At 36.4% G+C, this 15614-nt stretch overlaps 1 protein-coding gene across 7 annotated transcripts in view; it reads left to right on the forward strand.

Annotated features, from left to right (window-relative positions):
* Positions 1–15614, forward strand: part of THOC2 (THO complex subunit 2) — a 49558-nt gene that overhangs the window by 25533 nt on the left and 8411 nt on the right. The window contains exons 17-33 of one of the 7 annotated variants that reach the window (XR_008534997.2): positions 714–807; positions 1222–1302; positions 1572–1668; positions 3391–3508; positions 4003–4182; positions 4766–4930; positions 5578–5853; positions 6275–6416; positions 8742–8899; positions 9723–9851; positions 10432–10563; positions 10649–10833; positions 11564–11748; positions 12042–12147; positions 12516–12952; positions 13819–14700; positions 15364–15399. Coding sequence is in view for 4 of the 7 variants with exons in the window: in XM_054641408.2 (XP_054497383.1) it covers positions 714–807; positions 1222–1302; positions 1572–1668; positions 3391–3508; positions 4003–4182; positions 4766–4930; positions 5578–5853; positions 6275–6416; positions 8742–8899; positions 9723–9851; positions 10432–10563; positions 10649–10833; positions 11564–11748; positions 12042–12147; positions 12516–12952; positions 13819–13877; positions 15283–15399 (2661 nt within the window). In the remaining 3 variants the exon portion in view is untranslated. Of the gene's footprint in view, positions 1–713; positions 808–1221; positions 1303–1571; positions 1669–3390; positions 3509–4002; positions 4183–4765; positions 4931–5577; positions 5854–6274; positions 6417–8741; positions 8900–9722; positions 9852–10431; positions 10564–10648; positions 10834–11563; positions 11749–12041; positions 12148–12515; positions 12953–13818; positions 14701–15282; positions 15400–15614 lie in introns of all 7 variants that reach the window. The other 6 variants (XR_013184304.1, XR_008535000.2, XM_054641408.2 and 3 more) reach the window with 6 other exon arrangements.

The following is a 15614-nucleotide window of genomic DNA, read 5'->3' on the forward strand; positions in this document are numbered from 1 at the left end:
ATTCAGGTTAAGTTGCTCTGACAGCTGTCTATGAGTAGGGTGGAGAAAGATCAGAGTCTTCCATTTAGAAGAAAACTTAAAGCTTTGAAGTCTGAAATACACTTACAAAGTTGGGAAGGATTTTTATGATTGCTTAGTGCTGCAGAGTGCTGGAGAGGTGTAAAAATGTGTTGATGGGCTTCCACCTTATTCACAAATGTGACCTAAGAGTATGGATTAACCTGTTTTTAGATTGTACTTGAAGAAATTACTGCTGCAGTGTACACACATCTGTGTCATGTACCAAAGAGAACCTCCTAGAACTTGATTAATGCAGTTTACTTGTAGTCTTTCATGACCTAACTTCATGGAGTTGTTTTTTTTTTTTTAATAGTCTTTTGTTACTGTATGTAGCAACAGGAAATCCTGCTGCTAAGGATTCTTAAGAAATATTAGGAAAAAATGTTTTTGTTATTTTATTTGCTAATAATTGGAAAGAGAAATTATAAGGAATTGTTTTTACATGTTAGAGACATGTTCCACTGGTATCTTTAAGGTACTACTAGGTTTATGAGCTTGGCTATTTACTTTGACAGTTGTTTAGGACCTTTGAAAAAATTAATTTTAAGCATGTTTTCTGTAGGTTTTGAAGACAAGTATTGTTAAATGCTTTTATTATGTGAAAGATAAGGAATACTGTCCCTGTTCAGCTGAATGTCTGTTGTACCTTGCAGATTTTATCACAAATACAAAAATATGATAACTTGATAACTCCGGTTGTTGATTCGCTGAAATACCTCACTTCCCTGAACTATGATGTCTTGGCATGTATCCTTTGATTTAAATTACTGCATCACTTATTGATTGAATATGTTATCTGTGAGTAAATATTGCCTCTGTTTTCTCTTCTTGCTGCTTTTTGCTGAAAATCTTCCTGAAGTTTACAAATACCTTTGCACATGTAGTGGGTCATGGAACCCTCTCTATTATTCTTTCACACTATGAAAATTATTCTTTGTTTTTACTGCTTTCAATCTTGAGGCATAGTGATCTTGTAAATAGTGAGGTAAATACTGCTTTTAGGTTACTATTTCATGGTTTTATATTTTTCAAACCATAGTTATGTTAGTGATTGCTGTACTTATATATTGTGTTCATGTATTACAAAAGCCAGAAACGCAAGTCCTTGTAACTTGTGTGTTTGTAAGTTGAGGAAAAATACTCTCGTTAACTCCACTAAAGATTGTATCATTGAAGCATTGGCAAACCCTGAGAAGGAGAGAATGAAGCATGATGACACTACAATCTCAAGCTGGCTGCAGAGTTAGTATTCTTGTTTTATTTATTACAATAATGTTTAAAATATTTCACCTCCCCCATGATCTATTCAACCATCGATCATTATGATCAATATTTCACTTGCACCTACTGGCTAATATTTTAAGCAACATGGAGAGCTGTCAAGTTTAATCAATAGGGATTTTTTTCCCCTTTGTGTTCCAGAAATGCATGTATTGCTAAGATGCCATATGCAGTTTGTTAATGTTTGTTTAATACACAGGTGCAGTCATAGCTGTTTCTCTTTGCTTTAGGTCTGGCAAGTTTCTGTGGTGCTGTTTTCCGAAAATACCCAATTGAACTCGCAGGCCTGCTGCAGTATGTAGCCAACCAGCTGAAAGCTGGCAAAAGGCAAGTATTGCACAATGGATCCTTATAAACTCAGTTTATAGGAAGTGTTATTTAGGTGCTTGCTGATACACAGGCACTCAATGTAGTTCTTGCTCTAGCAGTGGCAAACTCCATGCAGAGCACTGGGAAGGTTAAATAGCAGAAAGAAAGAATGATACACTCTTTAGTACATTGCCTTCCCCTCTAATTGTATAGCTGTGACATTCTTGAAGCACTGATTTTTCATCTTTAACTTATTTTAATGGTTTTCTTAACAGCTAACCAGATAGGGGAAAAAACCTTCCAGTGTGTTATTTCATCATACACATTATTGTACATTATTTAAAAAATAAGTATCCATTATATAAAGCAGTGTGACTGTTACAGTTTTTCTTTTCTCATAATGTCTTCTCTGCAGGGATGGCTCTTAACATTTTAATATTATTTAAATACTTTATCCAGTTTATTTAGTGGTAATTGAATTGCTTCTTCATGTGTCAATGTCAATCATAACTCAAAACAAGGTTTCCAATTAGACTTTTCCTTTTGTCTTTCCATTGTCATCACTTAGTATTATTGTTTCATTTACTTACTTAATTTTAATTTTATCACATAGGTGAGTATCAACCTTTTTCTATTAGAAATCCCCATATGGCTACTGAAAGGCACCTTGGTGATAACACAGCATGTTATTTTAGGGTAGTTATGTTGAGAAATGTAGTTTTTTCCCCTTCCCTGCAATGTAGACATTCAGTCTCATATGCTCCTCTGTCCCTACATTTTGTTCTGATGATGGCAATCACATTGAGCTACAGAGGAAGGGTAAGTAATGTTTATTGTCTTTCCTCAAAATCACAACTGTAAGTATTTTGGGGAAAAAAAGCCAGTGTAGTACTTGGGATTATAAAAATGAAATGGATTTTCTGGTATGGCCAGTTTCATAGGACTGCAATATTCAGGTATTGGAGCTTATGCTGTTATTGCACAGTTCCTAGACAGAAAACATATTTATGGTTGTTGGAACAGCAAACAAAAATATAAGCCATATGAATTAGTTAAAGATGAAACTTTGTTTTGCAAGGCATGGGTAAATGATTTTCTAAGTTAGTCACACAACTTTCTGGAAGTTAACTGGAAAACATTTCTGCTTTGTGTGATTGGGATATAATTAACTATACTTCTGTTGAGTAAAAATCATTGTCCTTATGGAGTTCAGAGCAGGAAGTAAAACCTTGTCTCTAGGCAGGATGGTTATTGGAATGTTTTATACATTCTGTGGTTTTTTTTACTGTGTTTCAAGTAAAAATAGGATGTTTTCCATGTTTCCAAGTAACCTCTCCAGACTAACTTTGCCAGTACATTTCTAAAGCTGTGTACTATTCTAGAAACCCTTAACAAAATATAAAATACTCGTGAAATAACTATATAGATACAATTTGAAACATGGAAAGCAACAAAAGGGAACAATAAACTTTGATTAATCTGCTAATACTTAATAGCACCACATTCACTACCATCTTCAAATCCAACTGTTGAATGACTGCATTACTTTTAAGTACAAGTTTTTTACTTGCAATAAAGAAATCCTTGTGCTTGACATACCAGTTTCTTCTTGAAAAAAGAATGAAAATGTTGTTTAACACTCATTGTGGTGCTGCTTTTGTAATATGTATTGAATGTCATAGCTTCTGGTTCTTAAACAAATTGTCTTGTTTTTACTCCACTTTTCTGTTTTCTTTGCAGCTTTGATTTGCTTATTTTAAAAGAGGTAGTGCAGAAAATGGCAGGGATAGAAATTACTGAAGAAATGACCATGGAGCAGTTGGAAGCCATGACTGGTGGAGAACAGCTGAAAGCTGAGGTGAGCTTGTGTTAAATTTAATAATAACTATTGCGTTTTGGTGGTGGTTCTAAAGACTCTGGTTCAAGAGCTCTGGCAGCACAGCTGAGAAAGGTGTGTGCTTTAGCAGAGCTGCCCCCTCTTCTGAGTTTACAGGCCTTGAGACAGGCAGCCAAAGCAGTGTAGATGTGAACCTTAGTTCTTGTGCATCACAGCCTCTCATGTTCAGGAGAGTGTTACATGACAGACCTGTGCATTCCAGCAGCCACTGAGCTTGCATGTGCTGCAGGCTCAGGCCTCCTCAGGGGGAACAGCAAAAACTGATTAAAGCAGGCAAGACTGGTTAGTTGCTGATTCTTCTACACATGCATTGAAGTACAGGATCCAGAGAGTTTCACTGCTGGACAGGAAACTCTACTGCTGTTAATTCATCAGTAATTCTGCAGTCAGCTCACACAGATTCCATTCCTGATGCACTGTTTTCCAGCTTGGGTAACTTTTTCTGTCCTGTGCAGGGTGGATACTTTGGCCAAATCAGGAATACAAAGAAATCATCTCAGAGATTAAAAGATGCATTATTGGACCATGATCTTGCCCTCCCACTGTGCCTGCTTATGGCTCAACAGAGAAATGGTGTTGTCTTTCAAGAAGGAGGGGAAAAACATCTGAAGCTGGTGGGAAAACTGTATGATCAGGCAAGTGAAAACACCTGTATTTATGAGGTTCACTTCTAGTGTATCAGCACAATATGTGAGGATTCAGCACATAAGTAACAAAATTATTTATGAGACTCTAGTACAATAAAACAAATACATAGGATTTTTAAAACTAATTGCAGGATTGTTCTATTAAAATATATAGGTGTATTAAAAGTATATTATATAGACAAGTGACCTCTGAGTAGAAGAGCAAAGCATCCTTTATCATAAAAAGTTAAATTCTTATTTTTTAAGTGTCCACTGTGTTTTTCTAATCTTACTTAAATAGCGAAACCTCCTTTTTTTAAAAAATAATTCTGTTGCTGCCTTAGGCAGTAGGAACTAATTGCATTCCATTCTGGTAGAATAGAATGTTCTTGAGTTCTGCTGGTTTTTTTTTAGGTGGGGTTCTTTATTTTATTGTTCTTCCCCAATGAGAAATTTTTTGCTCTACTGTTTGGTGTTAGCATTTTTTACAAGAAACAAAAAGGAAAAAAGGCAAGCTTTGAAACTCTCCCTAACTGAATTGTTGAACAAAATAATAATGTTTGCTAACTTTTTATGTTTTTTACTTTTGCAGTGTCATGATACCCTGGTACAATTTGGTGGGTTTTTAGCATCCAATCTAAGCACAGAGGATTACATTAAGCGAGTGCCTTCTATTGATGTTCTCTGTAATGAGTTTCACACACCTCATGATGCTGCATTTTTCCTCTCAAGACCCATGTATGCACACCACATTTCAGTGAGTACAACTCTTCCATGTGTCTGCTCGTAGTGCTGCTCTGGTACCTGTTACCAGTACAGCTGGCAGGTTCCAGATTAAGTTTGTTGGCTAAATAAAACTTGCCAAGTTTTATTAGTAGAGTTAGAAATAGAAGCTGTGGGCTGGGACAGGTTGTCCTTAATTTTCTTAGGAAATGTGGCCCATGTGTCAACTTGCACAACTGACAGGAGTCATAGCTCATAAAGTCACTTTGAATATTTTGGGTTATCAGTAGGAATTCTCTCCCTCCCTCTTCCCTCAAAGGTGTAAGTTCTTCTGCAGGTGTTTTAGATGGATTTTTGCTGTGGAGGAAAGTGTTGCAGCTGCCAAATGGTGTGCTATCTCAGGAAGTGTCAGAAATGAATTTGTTCCTGCATCTAAAAAGTTTGATATGGAGAGCAGTTTTTACTTGGTGTAGCATAATGTGTTACTATAACAGGTAGCAGCATCAGTGAAAAAAGATAAATCCATCCAGTGAGGATGAAGACTAAAGTTCTGTATGAGGTTCTTCAGTGTTTTATGTACTGACATTTCACAAGCAAATGTTGTGTAGAAAAGTTAAATGATATTATTAAATTTAATTTTTGTATATATAGATTACAGTTTTTTATTTTTTGTATCCACAGTCCAAGTATGATGAACTAAAAAAAGCTGAGAAGGGAAATAAACAGCAGCACAAAGTTCACAAATACATTACATCATGTGAGTTGGTGATGGCTCCTGTTCACGAAGCTGTGATTTCTCTGCACCTCCCTAAAGTCTGGGATGACATCAGCCCTCAGTTTTATGCTACATTCTGGTCTTTAACAATGTATGACCTTGCTGTGCCACACAGCAGCTATGACAGAGAAGTCAATAAACTTAAAGTCCAGATGAAAGCCATAGATGACAATCAGGAAATGGTATGTTGATATAATTTTGTGGTCCAATTTAAACTTTCTAGCCTTGAAAGATTTTCTTTTAATGAAGTATTCTATTAAGCTTGTTTTGTCACCTGGTTAATTCATTCTGACTTGCCACATTAACATAATTTGGATTGACTTTCCTTCATAGTTCCCATGTTAAAAGTACTAGTGACTCCACTAAGTGAAAATTACTGAAAAATCAGTTTCAGAAAGCAGTATCTCTTTCAGACACCTGTATCTATGGTTTGTCTGTTCACTCTTAACTATAGCCAGTGTTCATAACATCGGTTGATTGTTAGAGCAGAACATTTTTGACTGAAAAGTTTTTCAAGTATTCTTTAGTATTACCAGGAATTTATTGCTCTGTCTATAGCAAGTTTAGATATAATACTGAATGAGTTATGCTGACATTTTATAGCCTCCAAATAAAAAGAAGAAAGAAAAAGAACGTTGCACAGCTCTGCAGGACAAGCTTCTTGAAGAGGAGAAGAAGCAGTTGGAGCATGTGCAGAGGGTTCTACAGAGACTGAAACTAGAGAAAGATAACTGGCTTCTGGCAAGTAAGTGTCTCTACAGGAAATGATGTGGATGTTTTTGTAGTTGTCAGAATTTCCTTGCACTAATGCTCTTAATGTTTATTTGAAAATTTGGTTTTTTATATGTTGAGGTCTGTTATAGCAAGGTATAATTTTTGTTAGGATGTGATGTGCCTTTGCAAATGCTGAGTAATTGCTTTTCATAGAGAAGTTTTTTGTTTCTTGTCATGTCAAGACCTTTTAAATTTTGCCCTAATTTAGAAAATAAGTTAGAGATTGACCAATTCAGTGGAAACTTGTAATTGCAAGCTGGCTTGTACTTGCTAACTGCATTTAGAATGCTGCTAAATTAGTATAATTGCTACAGGACAAAAAATAGGCATGTAATGTCTCAATGATTCGTTTGAGTTAACTTACTTTGTTTTAGTCCTGTGATTAGGAGCAATGTTCCAGGGTTTGGGTGGTGGCATAAACCCTGTTCCAATGACAAGATAAGTGTTGTGCCAGCCTAACAGCCCCATGCAGTGAAACAGCATGCACATGTTTCATAGAGCAGATATGCAGCAAGCAGAATCAAGTCTTTTCTCTTACAAAACATCTGTAATGTTTCATGTTGCTTGTGAACTCTGCTGGTATGGTTAATCTGAAATGTTTTTCTCTGGTCAGTTTTCTTCTCTGGATGCACTTTGAGTTTGTAACTGGAAGTAGTAGTTCGTCTGTCCCAAGAAGCCTAGCATAATCCAGTGGAAAAGAGTTTTGTTGTCCAACTCATGTAAGATCCATCCAACTGGCTTAATGAAGAAACACTATTCCCTATAAGTATTTAATGTACTGTAGCAAATGAACTACAAGAAATTACTGGTTGAAAAGTTACTGCCTGATTAAAACTTGGTCTAGAGGTGACTTGGTAGATTTGTCTACTTAAAGAAGCACCCAAAAGTGTGTAGAAAATAATTTACATAGATGTACATGTAACTCTTTGTGGGGTACTGGGAATAGCTTATTGTTGGCTCTTGTGCTTGGGCTTCAGCTGAAGGAAGTTTCCCAGCTGTATCCAGAGACAAGCTTACTATTTCAGCAGTTTGCCCATTAAAATAAATAATCTGTAATTGCACCACATGAGCAACTAGAACAGCACATCCACTGTAGTAGTAGGGTTTATTATTATTTTTTAAATAACTGATATTTAATTTATTTTTTTAAGACTGGCTTCCTGTCTACAAACTTTTGGTAGTGTTTGTACCCTTGAGAATAGGTTAATTTTGGCAGCGTTACCTGGCAGCTATAGCAATTGGAGAGTACCTGTTCTGACTGGCTGTTGACTTGCTTTGTTTGTACACTTCTGAAGCAACACACACTTGATTGTCCTATGAACTGTGTTTCCTTGACAGATTTTTTCTTTTTTTTAGGGACCAAATGTTTGTTATAATCTTTGAGGGGTAGATACTAAAATTAAACAAAGTCAACATCAAGTTTTAACAGTCCTTTCTTGAGCAAACTTTATTCCATGAGCATCGCAAAACTGAAGCAAGTAAACCCTGGGTATCATGACTGTGCAAAACCAGCAGTGGCCCTTGTGAGGATCATGACTCTTCTTCCTTTGAAGGCATTCACTGCAGTCTTTAGTTCTGTATTTCCCTCTGACCTTGCCTTCATGCTGTACATTCCTCTCAACTTGTTTTTATGCTCATTGTTGCCATGGGACCAGTTTGGGTATGTGTTAGGCTTTGAGTTTGCCAGCCTGTGGTTGGTCAAACAGAAACAGCTAACTCTTGAACTTGATACAGTGCAGTCTTTCACTCAGTAGTAGAATGTAACTTTCACAAAACGTGTGTGTATTGGGATGGTGGTTTATTGAAGGCTATTCTTTACATTCCTCTATGTGTTTGATTAATTGGAAAAATGATTAATAATGGATTATAGAGACACCATGTTCTTCAGTTTAGAAGGAGGCCAAACTAAAATTCAGCCCCATGCAGAAAGATTAAAGAAGGTGTTCTAGGGAAATAGCAGGTGGTGTTTGCTTTGCAGCTGTGCACAATTTGAGCAGGTGGAGAAGTTTACTGAAGCTTTCCCATAACCTGTTTTTAGCCCCATTATGTGAAAGAAGAATTTTGCTAATAAGAAATAAACATTTGCTACATCCACCCTGCTGTTCTTTCCCCACCCTCAAACAGTTGCACTTCTATTGACCTTTTCTGATCAATGCCAAGGATGGGTCTGAAATCAAACACCAGAGTATGGATCTGTCATAGCGAACTTCTTGGGAAGAGAGTAGCTGAATGATAAAGCATTAATTTACTTTATTTTTCTTTTCTTTTTTCCCTTCTCAACTTTTGTTTTTTGAAGAATCTACCAAAAATGAGACTATCACCAAATTTTTACAGTTGTGTATATTTCCTCGCTGCATTTTTTCGGCAATTGATGCAGTTTACTGTGCTCACTTTGTTGAACTGGTGCATCAGCAGAAAACACCCAATTTCTCCACACTTCTCTGCTATGACCGAGTAAGTAGCTACAATTGTGTTTGTAATTTCATCATTACCACTGCAAACATCCCAAACTAGTGTCTCCCCTGCCTCCCAAAAGAGGTAAACAAGATGCTGTGACAATCAGAGGTTCACTTTTGTACTTCACATCTTCTGACCAAAGCTTTCTTAAAGCTTCAAGGGTTTATTTTCAAGAAATGTTGTTGGTGTTTTACCCTAATGGGTCTGGAGTTTGAGCACAAAGTCATTAGCTGTCATGGGAGTTGTTTTCAGGTTTTGTAACCTTTAAGTAATCTGCATTTCCATGGCCTGCTCTCATCCTCCCATTTTAGCTGTGTGTGACCTTCTCTGTGGACCCAGTTTTCTTACCCCCACCAGCAACATCCTTGGGACCCTCCTGACCCTGGAATTGGTGCTACAGACAGTGGGCTTGTTAGTGTCACTGCACCTGCTCTGATTTCATGTGTCCAAAAGAGCATTTCTACTCAAGTAGCCCTAGCTGATGGACCCGTGTGAGCCAGGGAAAAAAAACTTTTTTGCATCAGCTTGGTTGGATGTTTACTTCTACCAGCTCAAATCATTATTAATTTGAAAATAAAACACTTATGTCAGTGAAGACACTTGAGCTATCAGTGTGTCAGCAGCAGCTGTGTGCTTGGATTCTGGCCTAAGTGTGAAGGACCAGCACTTGGGAAACAAACAGTATTTTATAAGCAGTCTCTGTTGTATTTAGAAACCATCTTAATGGTGGTTTAGATGAGAGAAATTTATAATTTTTGTTGGGTTTTTTGCTTTTGTAATTCAGTAAGGTCATAGTAATGTTTTCTTGCTCTATTCACAGGTTTTCTCTGATATTATATATACAGTTGCAAGTTGCACAGAAAATGAAGCCAGTAGATATGGCAGGTTTTTATGCTGTATGCTGGAGACTGTGACCAGATGGCACAGTGACAGAGTCATATATGAAAAGGTATATGAAATTATTAGAATGAGTTTGCTCATTAGAATGTGTACTAACCATTTGTGTAATTCAGCCCAGTAAAAATGGATTTAGTGAAACTGTTAGATTTAAAAACAGTGTGATTGGATTTTTCTGATGGCATAATCATAAAATTGACTTATATTTTACTATAATTCATGTAGTTTTGGTAGAAGTAATTTTGTATGATGTTAAAAATATAATTTAATTATAATAATAATGTATTTTACATTATATTATAATATATATTTATTATATTAAATACACTTTAACTATAATATTAGTTAATAATATAATTTACTTAAAAAACCCTTTCCATTTCTGATTTTCACATAGCTTACCTTGAAGATAATTTAGGGAGCATATGGAAACTCTCTTACTCCTTGCACCAGCTAGTTAAATTATGAATAATCTTTTCTCTCACCCACAACTAAAATTTCAACATAAATTAGCTTTAAAAAGTGGATCTTTTAAAGTGTGATTGTGTCTCATCCTTTAGAGTTTAGGGTTTAGAATTACTGGTTTTGTTTCACAAAAAATAACTTTTTCCTATTTATTGATGTGCATGTAGGAATGTGGCAACTATCCAGGTTTCCTAACTATATTACGAGCAACTGGATTTGATGGTGGAAATAAGGCTGATCAGTTGGATTATGAGAATTTTAGACATGTGGTACACAAATGGCACTATAAATTAACTAAGGTAAATAGAGATGCCAAAAACCTCATGATTTTTGAATGCTTTAAAAAAAAAAACCCAACTTCATTAGATTTAATTTATGTTTCAGGCTTCTGTGCACTGTCTGGAAACAGGTGAATATACGCATATCAGAAACATCCTGATTGTGCTGACCAAAATCCTTCCATGGTATCCAAAAGTGCTGAACCTGGGTCAAGCCTTGGAAAGAAGAGTACACAAGATATGTCAGGAAGAGAAAGAGAAGAGACCTGATCTATATGCATTGGCTATGGGGTAACAACAACTTATTTAAGAAAGTGGTTAAAAGTGGATCATGAAAGGCATCTAAAGACTCGGAACTGTTACAGTCCTAACATTTGATTTTTACCTTATCACAGAAGATTTCGCTATCCTGCATCTCGGTGCTGGCAGTGTGAATGAAAACATTCATTTTGTGCTGGATGATCACTAATTTCCTTTACAAGACTCTAGTAAAACCCTTAAAATAGTAAAGATTTCTACTCACAAGAGCATAGCTTAATTTTAGAGAAATAATATAGCAGCAAGGAGATAGGAGGGATAGTAACAGGAGGAAAGCCAAGGGCTATTACTGCAAGACTGTTTAGATATTGAAAGTGCATATGATTCTAAAATGCTTAGTTACATGTTACATCTTCCTGTGGCGAATGTGGAATCATCCTTGTATGCCTGAGGGGCAGTTCAGGTTGCCCGAACAGTTTGAAGTTTTGTCAGCAGTCAGTTTGTTCTGTGTGTTTGGCCAGGGGTGTGTGTGTGTGTGGTGGTGAGAAGAGGATGTGGAGGTAGGGCTGCTTCTGTGTCTAGTGGGTTTGTTTGTTTTTCTTTTTCTTTTGAGCTCATCAATATAGGGGGAAGAAACTGCGTATCAGTTAGGAAAAACTGTGAAATAAATAACAGATGAACTGTTAGATTAGATCCACAGTTAAGATTCAACCCATGTTTTGCTTTATGTTTGTGCATATTTAACAATCTGTGCGACTTGCAGCTATTCTGGACAGTTGAAAAGTAGGAAGCCTTTCATGATACCTGAAAATGAATTTCACCACAAAGACCCACCTGCCAGGAATGCTGTACCTGCAACAGTACAAAATGGGCCAGGTGGTGCTGGGATGCCTACGTCTCTCACAATAAATACAGTTAGACTGGAAGAGGGCGCTACTGAGGAGACTGGTAAACACACCTATGATTATTATATGTTTATTTTTTAGAAGAATTTTTCTGACATTACAGGCCTCTCTCAAAATTTGCCTCATTAAGCTAAAAGAAAAAAATATAAATGTGATGCTAAATAGGATCGGTGTGTGTTCTTTATTTTCACTTGGTTTTGGGAGACAGGATCTGCTGCCTGTTTTAGCTGTTAGCTACATATGACCTGACATGAATATGCTCAGCTACTTGTTGTATTTTAACCAGTAGGTTATAGATTAACTTGTTGAAATAGAGCTGTTCTTTCTTTTTTTAAGCAGATAAACTAAAGGAGAAGTCTCAGGGTGTGGTGAAAGTTATTAATAAAACTGTCAACGCTACACCGAAGGTGACAACAAGCAATGGAAACAGTGCATCTAATAGGTGAGAAAAACTATTCTTACACATTCTCTATTTTCTTCCTTCCAAGCCACAGAAATACACTTGGAAATGACCTGGCTTTTAATTCTACTTCTGGGTTCTGTGTAAATAGTTCCTATTTCTTGAAAATTTAAAAAATGACATTATTTCTCTCAAAATACACAGTTTTACTGATAAATGCATTTCATTTTAACTACAAAAGATAAATTAGAATATTTCCTTGTTGCTGTTCTGATAAAGGAACAGCAAATCTGAAATATTAGAGTGTCTTCTCCAGGAAATTCTGTCAAACATTCAGAAGTAAAACTTCTGTGATAAAGCTAGAGCTGTGTTTTGTATCCATGCTAATTGGCCATTTTTTTTTGATGCAGCAAAATTATTAAAGAGAAAGATGATAAAGAAAAAAGCGGGAAGGAAAAAGATAAAGAAAAGAAAGACAAGACTCCAGCTGCCACTCCGGAGATGAAGGCACTTGGGAAAGATGGGAAAGATAAACCGAAGGAAGAACGGGCAAACAAAGAGGAGAAAGCAAGAGAGATCAAGGAGAAAACACCAAAATCTGACAAAGAGAAGGAAAAGGTGAAGAAAGAAGAAAAAGCTTCAAAAGAAGAAAAGTCCAAGACGGTTGTTACCATCATTGAGTCAAAGTCAACTGCAGAAAAGGAGAGAGAAAAGGAGCCATCCAGAGAAAGAGATCTAGCAAAGGAAATGAAATCCAAGGAAAATGCTAAAGGAGGAGAAAAGGTGCCAGTAGCTGGGTCCTTGAAGTCACCTGTTCCCCGATCAGAAACATCAGAATCTGAAAGGGGTAAGCTTGAATATTTAGTTTCTGTTCTTGTCCAGAAAAATAGAATATGTCGCTTGAAAATCACTGAATGTCAAAAAATGCTAGAGAAGTTGAGAGAGAATAGTTACATAATAAATAAGATTTTGGCACTGGCTTTTCAATACAGTCAATAGTTAAAGAAGGTGGTCAGAGTTTTTCCAAAAGGCAGACTATGGGAATTGTGTGAAGGTCACACATCTCCAGTGAATGCCTGTTCTCACAAAGCCTGCCAATTTTTTAATGTAAATCTAAATCGTCTTTTATTAAAATATGTTAGTTGCATAACTGAGATGCAACTTTTGTAAAAGTGTAATGCAAAAACTTTGTATGTACTTTGAGAGCTTCATGACAACCTTTGAATTGGAAGAAAACAGGGAAATTAAAGATATAGGCCTTTGCATCCTTAAGAAGGATGCAGAAAGCTTTATCAGTCCCCTCTTATATTAAGGGTGAGCAAATCCTTAAGTTATTATTTGAGGCTATAATATTGAGTTTTATATTTGTTCTGCTTAAGGCAAACCCCATAAGGGAGAACTGTAATGCTTTTCATAGGGTTCATCTGTTCAGGGTCTTCATAGAAATTCTGAAATTCAGATGCTGACTTCTATAAAATGGAAGTTTGGCGTGAGCATAATTTTGCAGCAGTTTGTTCACAATACGCTTTTGCTGCAACTTTCATAAAGATGGTCAAGGTGTGCTGCTAACTCTAGACAGCTTAAGGAAAACAAAATTCACATAGTGGTAAGAAATCTAGCTCTAATTGTGTTGGTACTTCAGAAAGTTATATTATTTGATTCTCAAACTCTTTAAACTGTTTCAATAATGCCATTGTTCTGTTCTTTCCTCAGAACAAAAACGCCGCAAAGTTGATACACATTCTTCTCCGTCACATTCCTCAACAGTAAAGGTTAGTATAGCCTGAGGAAGGCAGCACCCATGTTAGGCTCACGAGTTTGGGATGCCAGTATTCGACTTCCTTCAAGTTTTGTGCCAAGTATACACTGGAACCACTGGAGGTTTTATGTTGCATTAGAAAATGCATTCCTTTTCTTTATTGGCGGACTGTCTTTTTTTCTATAAAAATATTTTTTAATTAACCAAAATAATGCTTCAAGGACCTAGCACAAATTTTGTAAAATAGTGTTTGGAAATTTCAAGAGAATTTTTACACAGAAGTGCCTCATTGCTTTAAGCAGTCAGTTTTTTTGGAGTGCAATGGTAGCTACAAGCAAATGAGTCTTTGCAACAGAGTGGAGCATATTTTTCTGCACTTCTTTGAAGAATCTATAGCACTGAAGATTCCTGGATGATACGGGATGTACGATACCTCTGAATTCATCAGGCTTCTTGATGAGCATCATACCGATATGTGCCTTCTAAGGAGGAGTCTTGAAAGGAGTTCCATTTTAAAGTCTCCTTGGTGATCAGTTCTCCTGTAGTTGTGTATATTCAGTGCGCATGCAGCTTCTGTTGTACCTTCCCTTCGAGGTTTGTTTATTTCCAATGGGTTCCCACCGTGTTGAGCCCTGCGTTACGATAAAACCAGATGTGGCCACCAAGCCTCCTACCCAGCAAAGAGAAACCCCAAGCACTCAAGCGCAGCACAAAACCATGGGCGTAGCCTACTTGAAGACTCAGGGTAGCCATTCCTTGCTCCATATTTATATTATTTCTAAACCATCTATGTTCATGGAATCTTTGAATTTGCAGTACGTTGAACATTTAAAACTGTAAGTTACCAATACTTCATCGAGAGCACTGTGATGGATTATGTGGGTCTTTAAACTTCACCATCTTACCAGCTTTAGAACAAGCTCTTCTCTTTTTTCTTTTTTTTTCGAATTACATCTTTTTCTATGTAAAATTTACTTGAAATATTTAACTTAATTTTGGAGAATTCAAATAGCTTTTACTAGTTTTGAGGAAACAGGTGACAGTGATAACTACTCAGTGATGACATTTTTTATAAATAGCAGTGTAAGGTCATTCTAGAGTGACTTCTACCACATTTAACTGAAAGTGGAGAAGATACAGGTTTACAAGTATTTAAAACCTGTTTCACCTCTTGTTCAGCTATATTTAGAGTTGACTACTTTATATTTTTGTCTAGCCAGGAGAGTGTGTTTTCATTGTTTTAGGAAAAATTAGATTATTTTGTAGTTTATTTAACAGCAAAGTCTAGAGAATAGATAAGGACTGTCTTCCCTCCCCCCCTCTTTCTTTTAAAAAAGTATTTCAGTTTCTAGCTTTATTCAAAGTATGGTATTAACATAAGATTTATTCCAGAAGGAGTAGCTGTTTTTTGTTTCAAGGGCACGGCCGTGCTTCCCAAAGTCCCTCTGGTTTCTGAAAACTATTCCAGCTCACGTGTCATCTCCGTTCATTTTCTACAGGACAACCTCAACGAACTCAAGGAATCTTCAGCAAAGGTTTGAATCTTTTAGAAACCAGCCAAGTTTATTTTCATGTTTTGTTGCAGAGAGAAGTTATCTTTTGCTCTTATGGCAAACTCCCATCAGAAATTCAAATTGCACTCCAGTAAATACTGGCATAGTAATAGAGGGATGGAGTTTTTTGTCCTGGTGTGTAAATCCTCTGTACAGGAGAGATGGTGTATAATATAGAAGCAATGTAACAAAAATCC

This window comes from Agelaius phoeniceus, chromosome 14, assembly GCF_051311805.1.
Source record: "Agelaius phoeniceus isolate bAgePho1 chromosome 14, bAgePho1.hap1, whole genome shotgun sequence".
In the NCBI taxonomy this organism is placed as follows: domain Eukaryota; kingdom Metazoa; phylum Chordata; class Aves; order Passeriformes; family Icteridae; genus Agelaius; species Agelaius phoeniceus.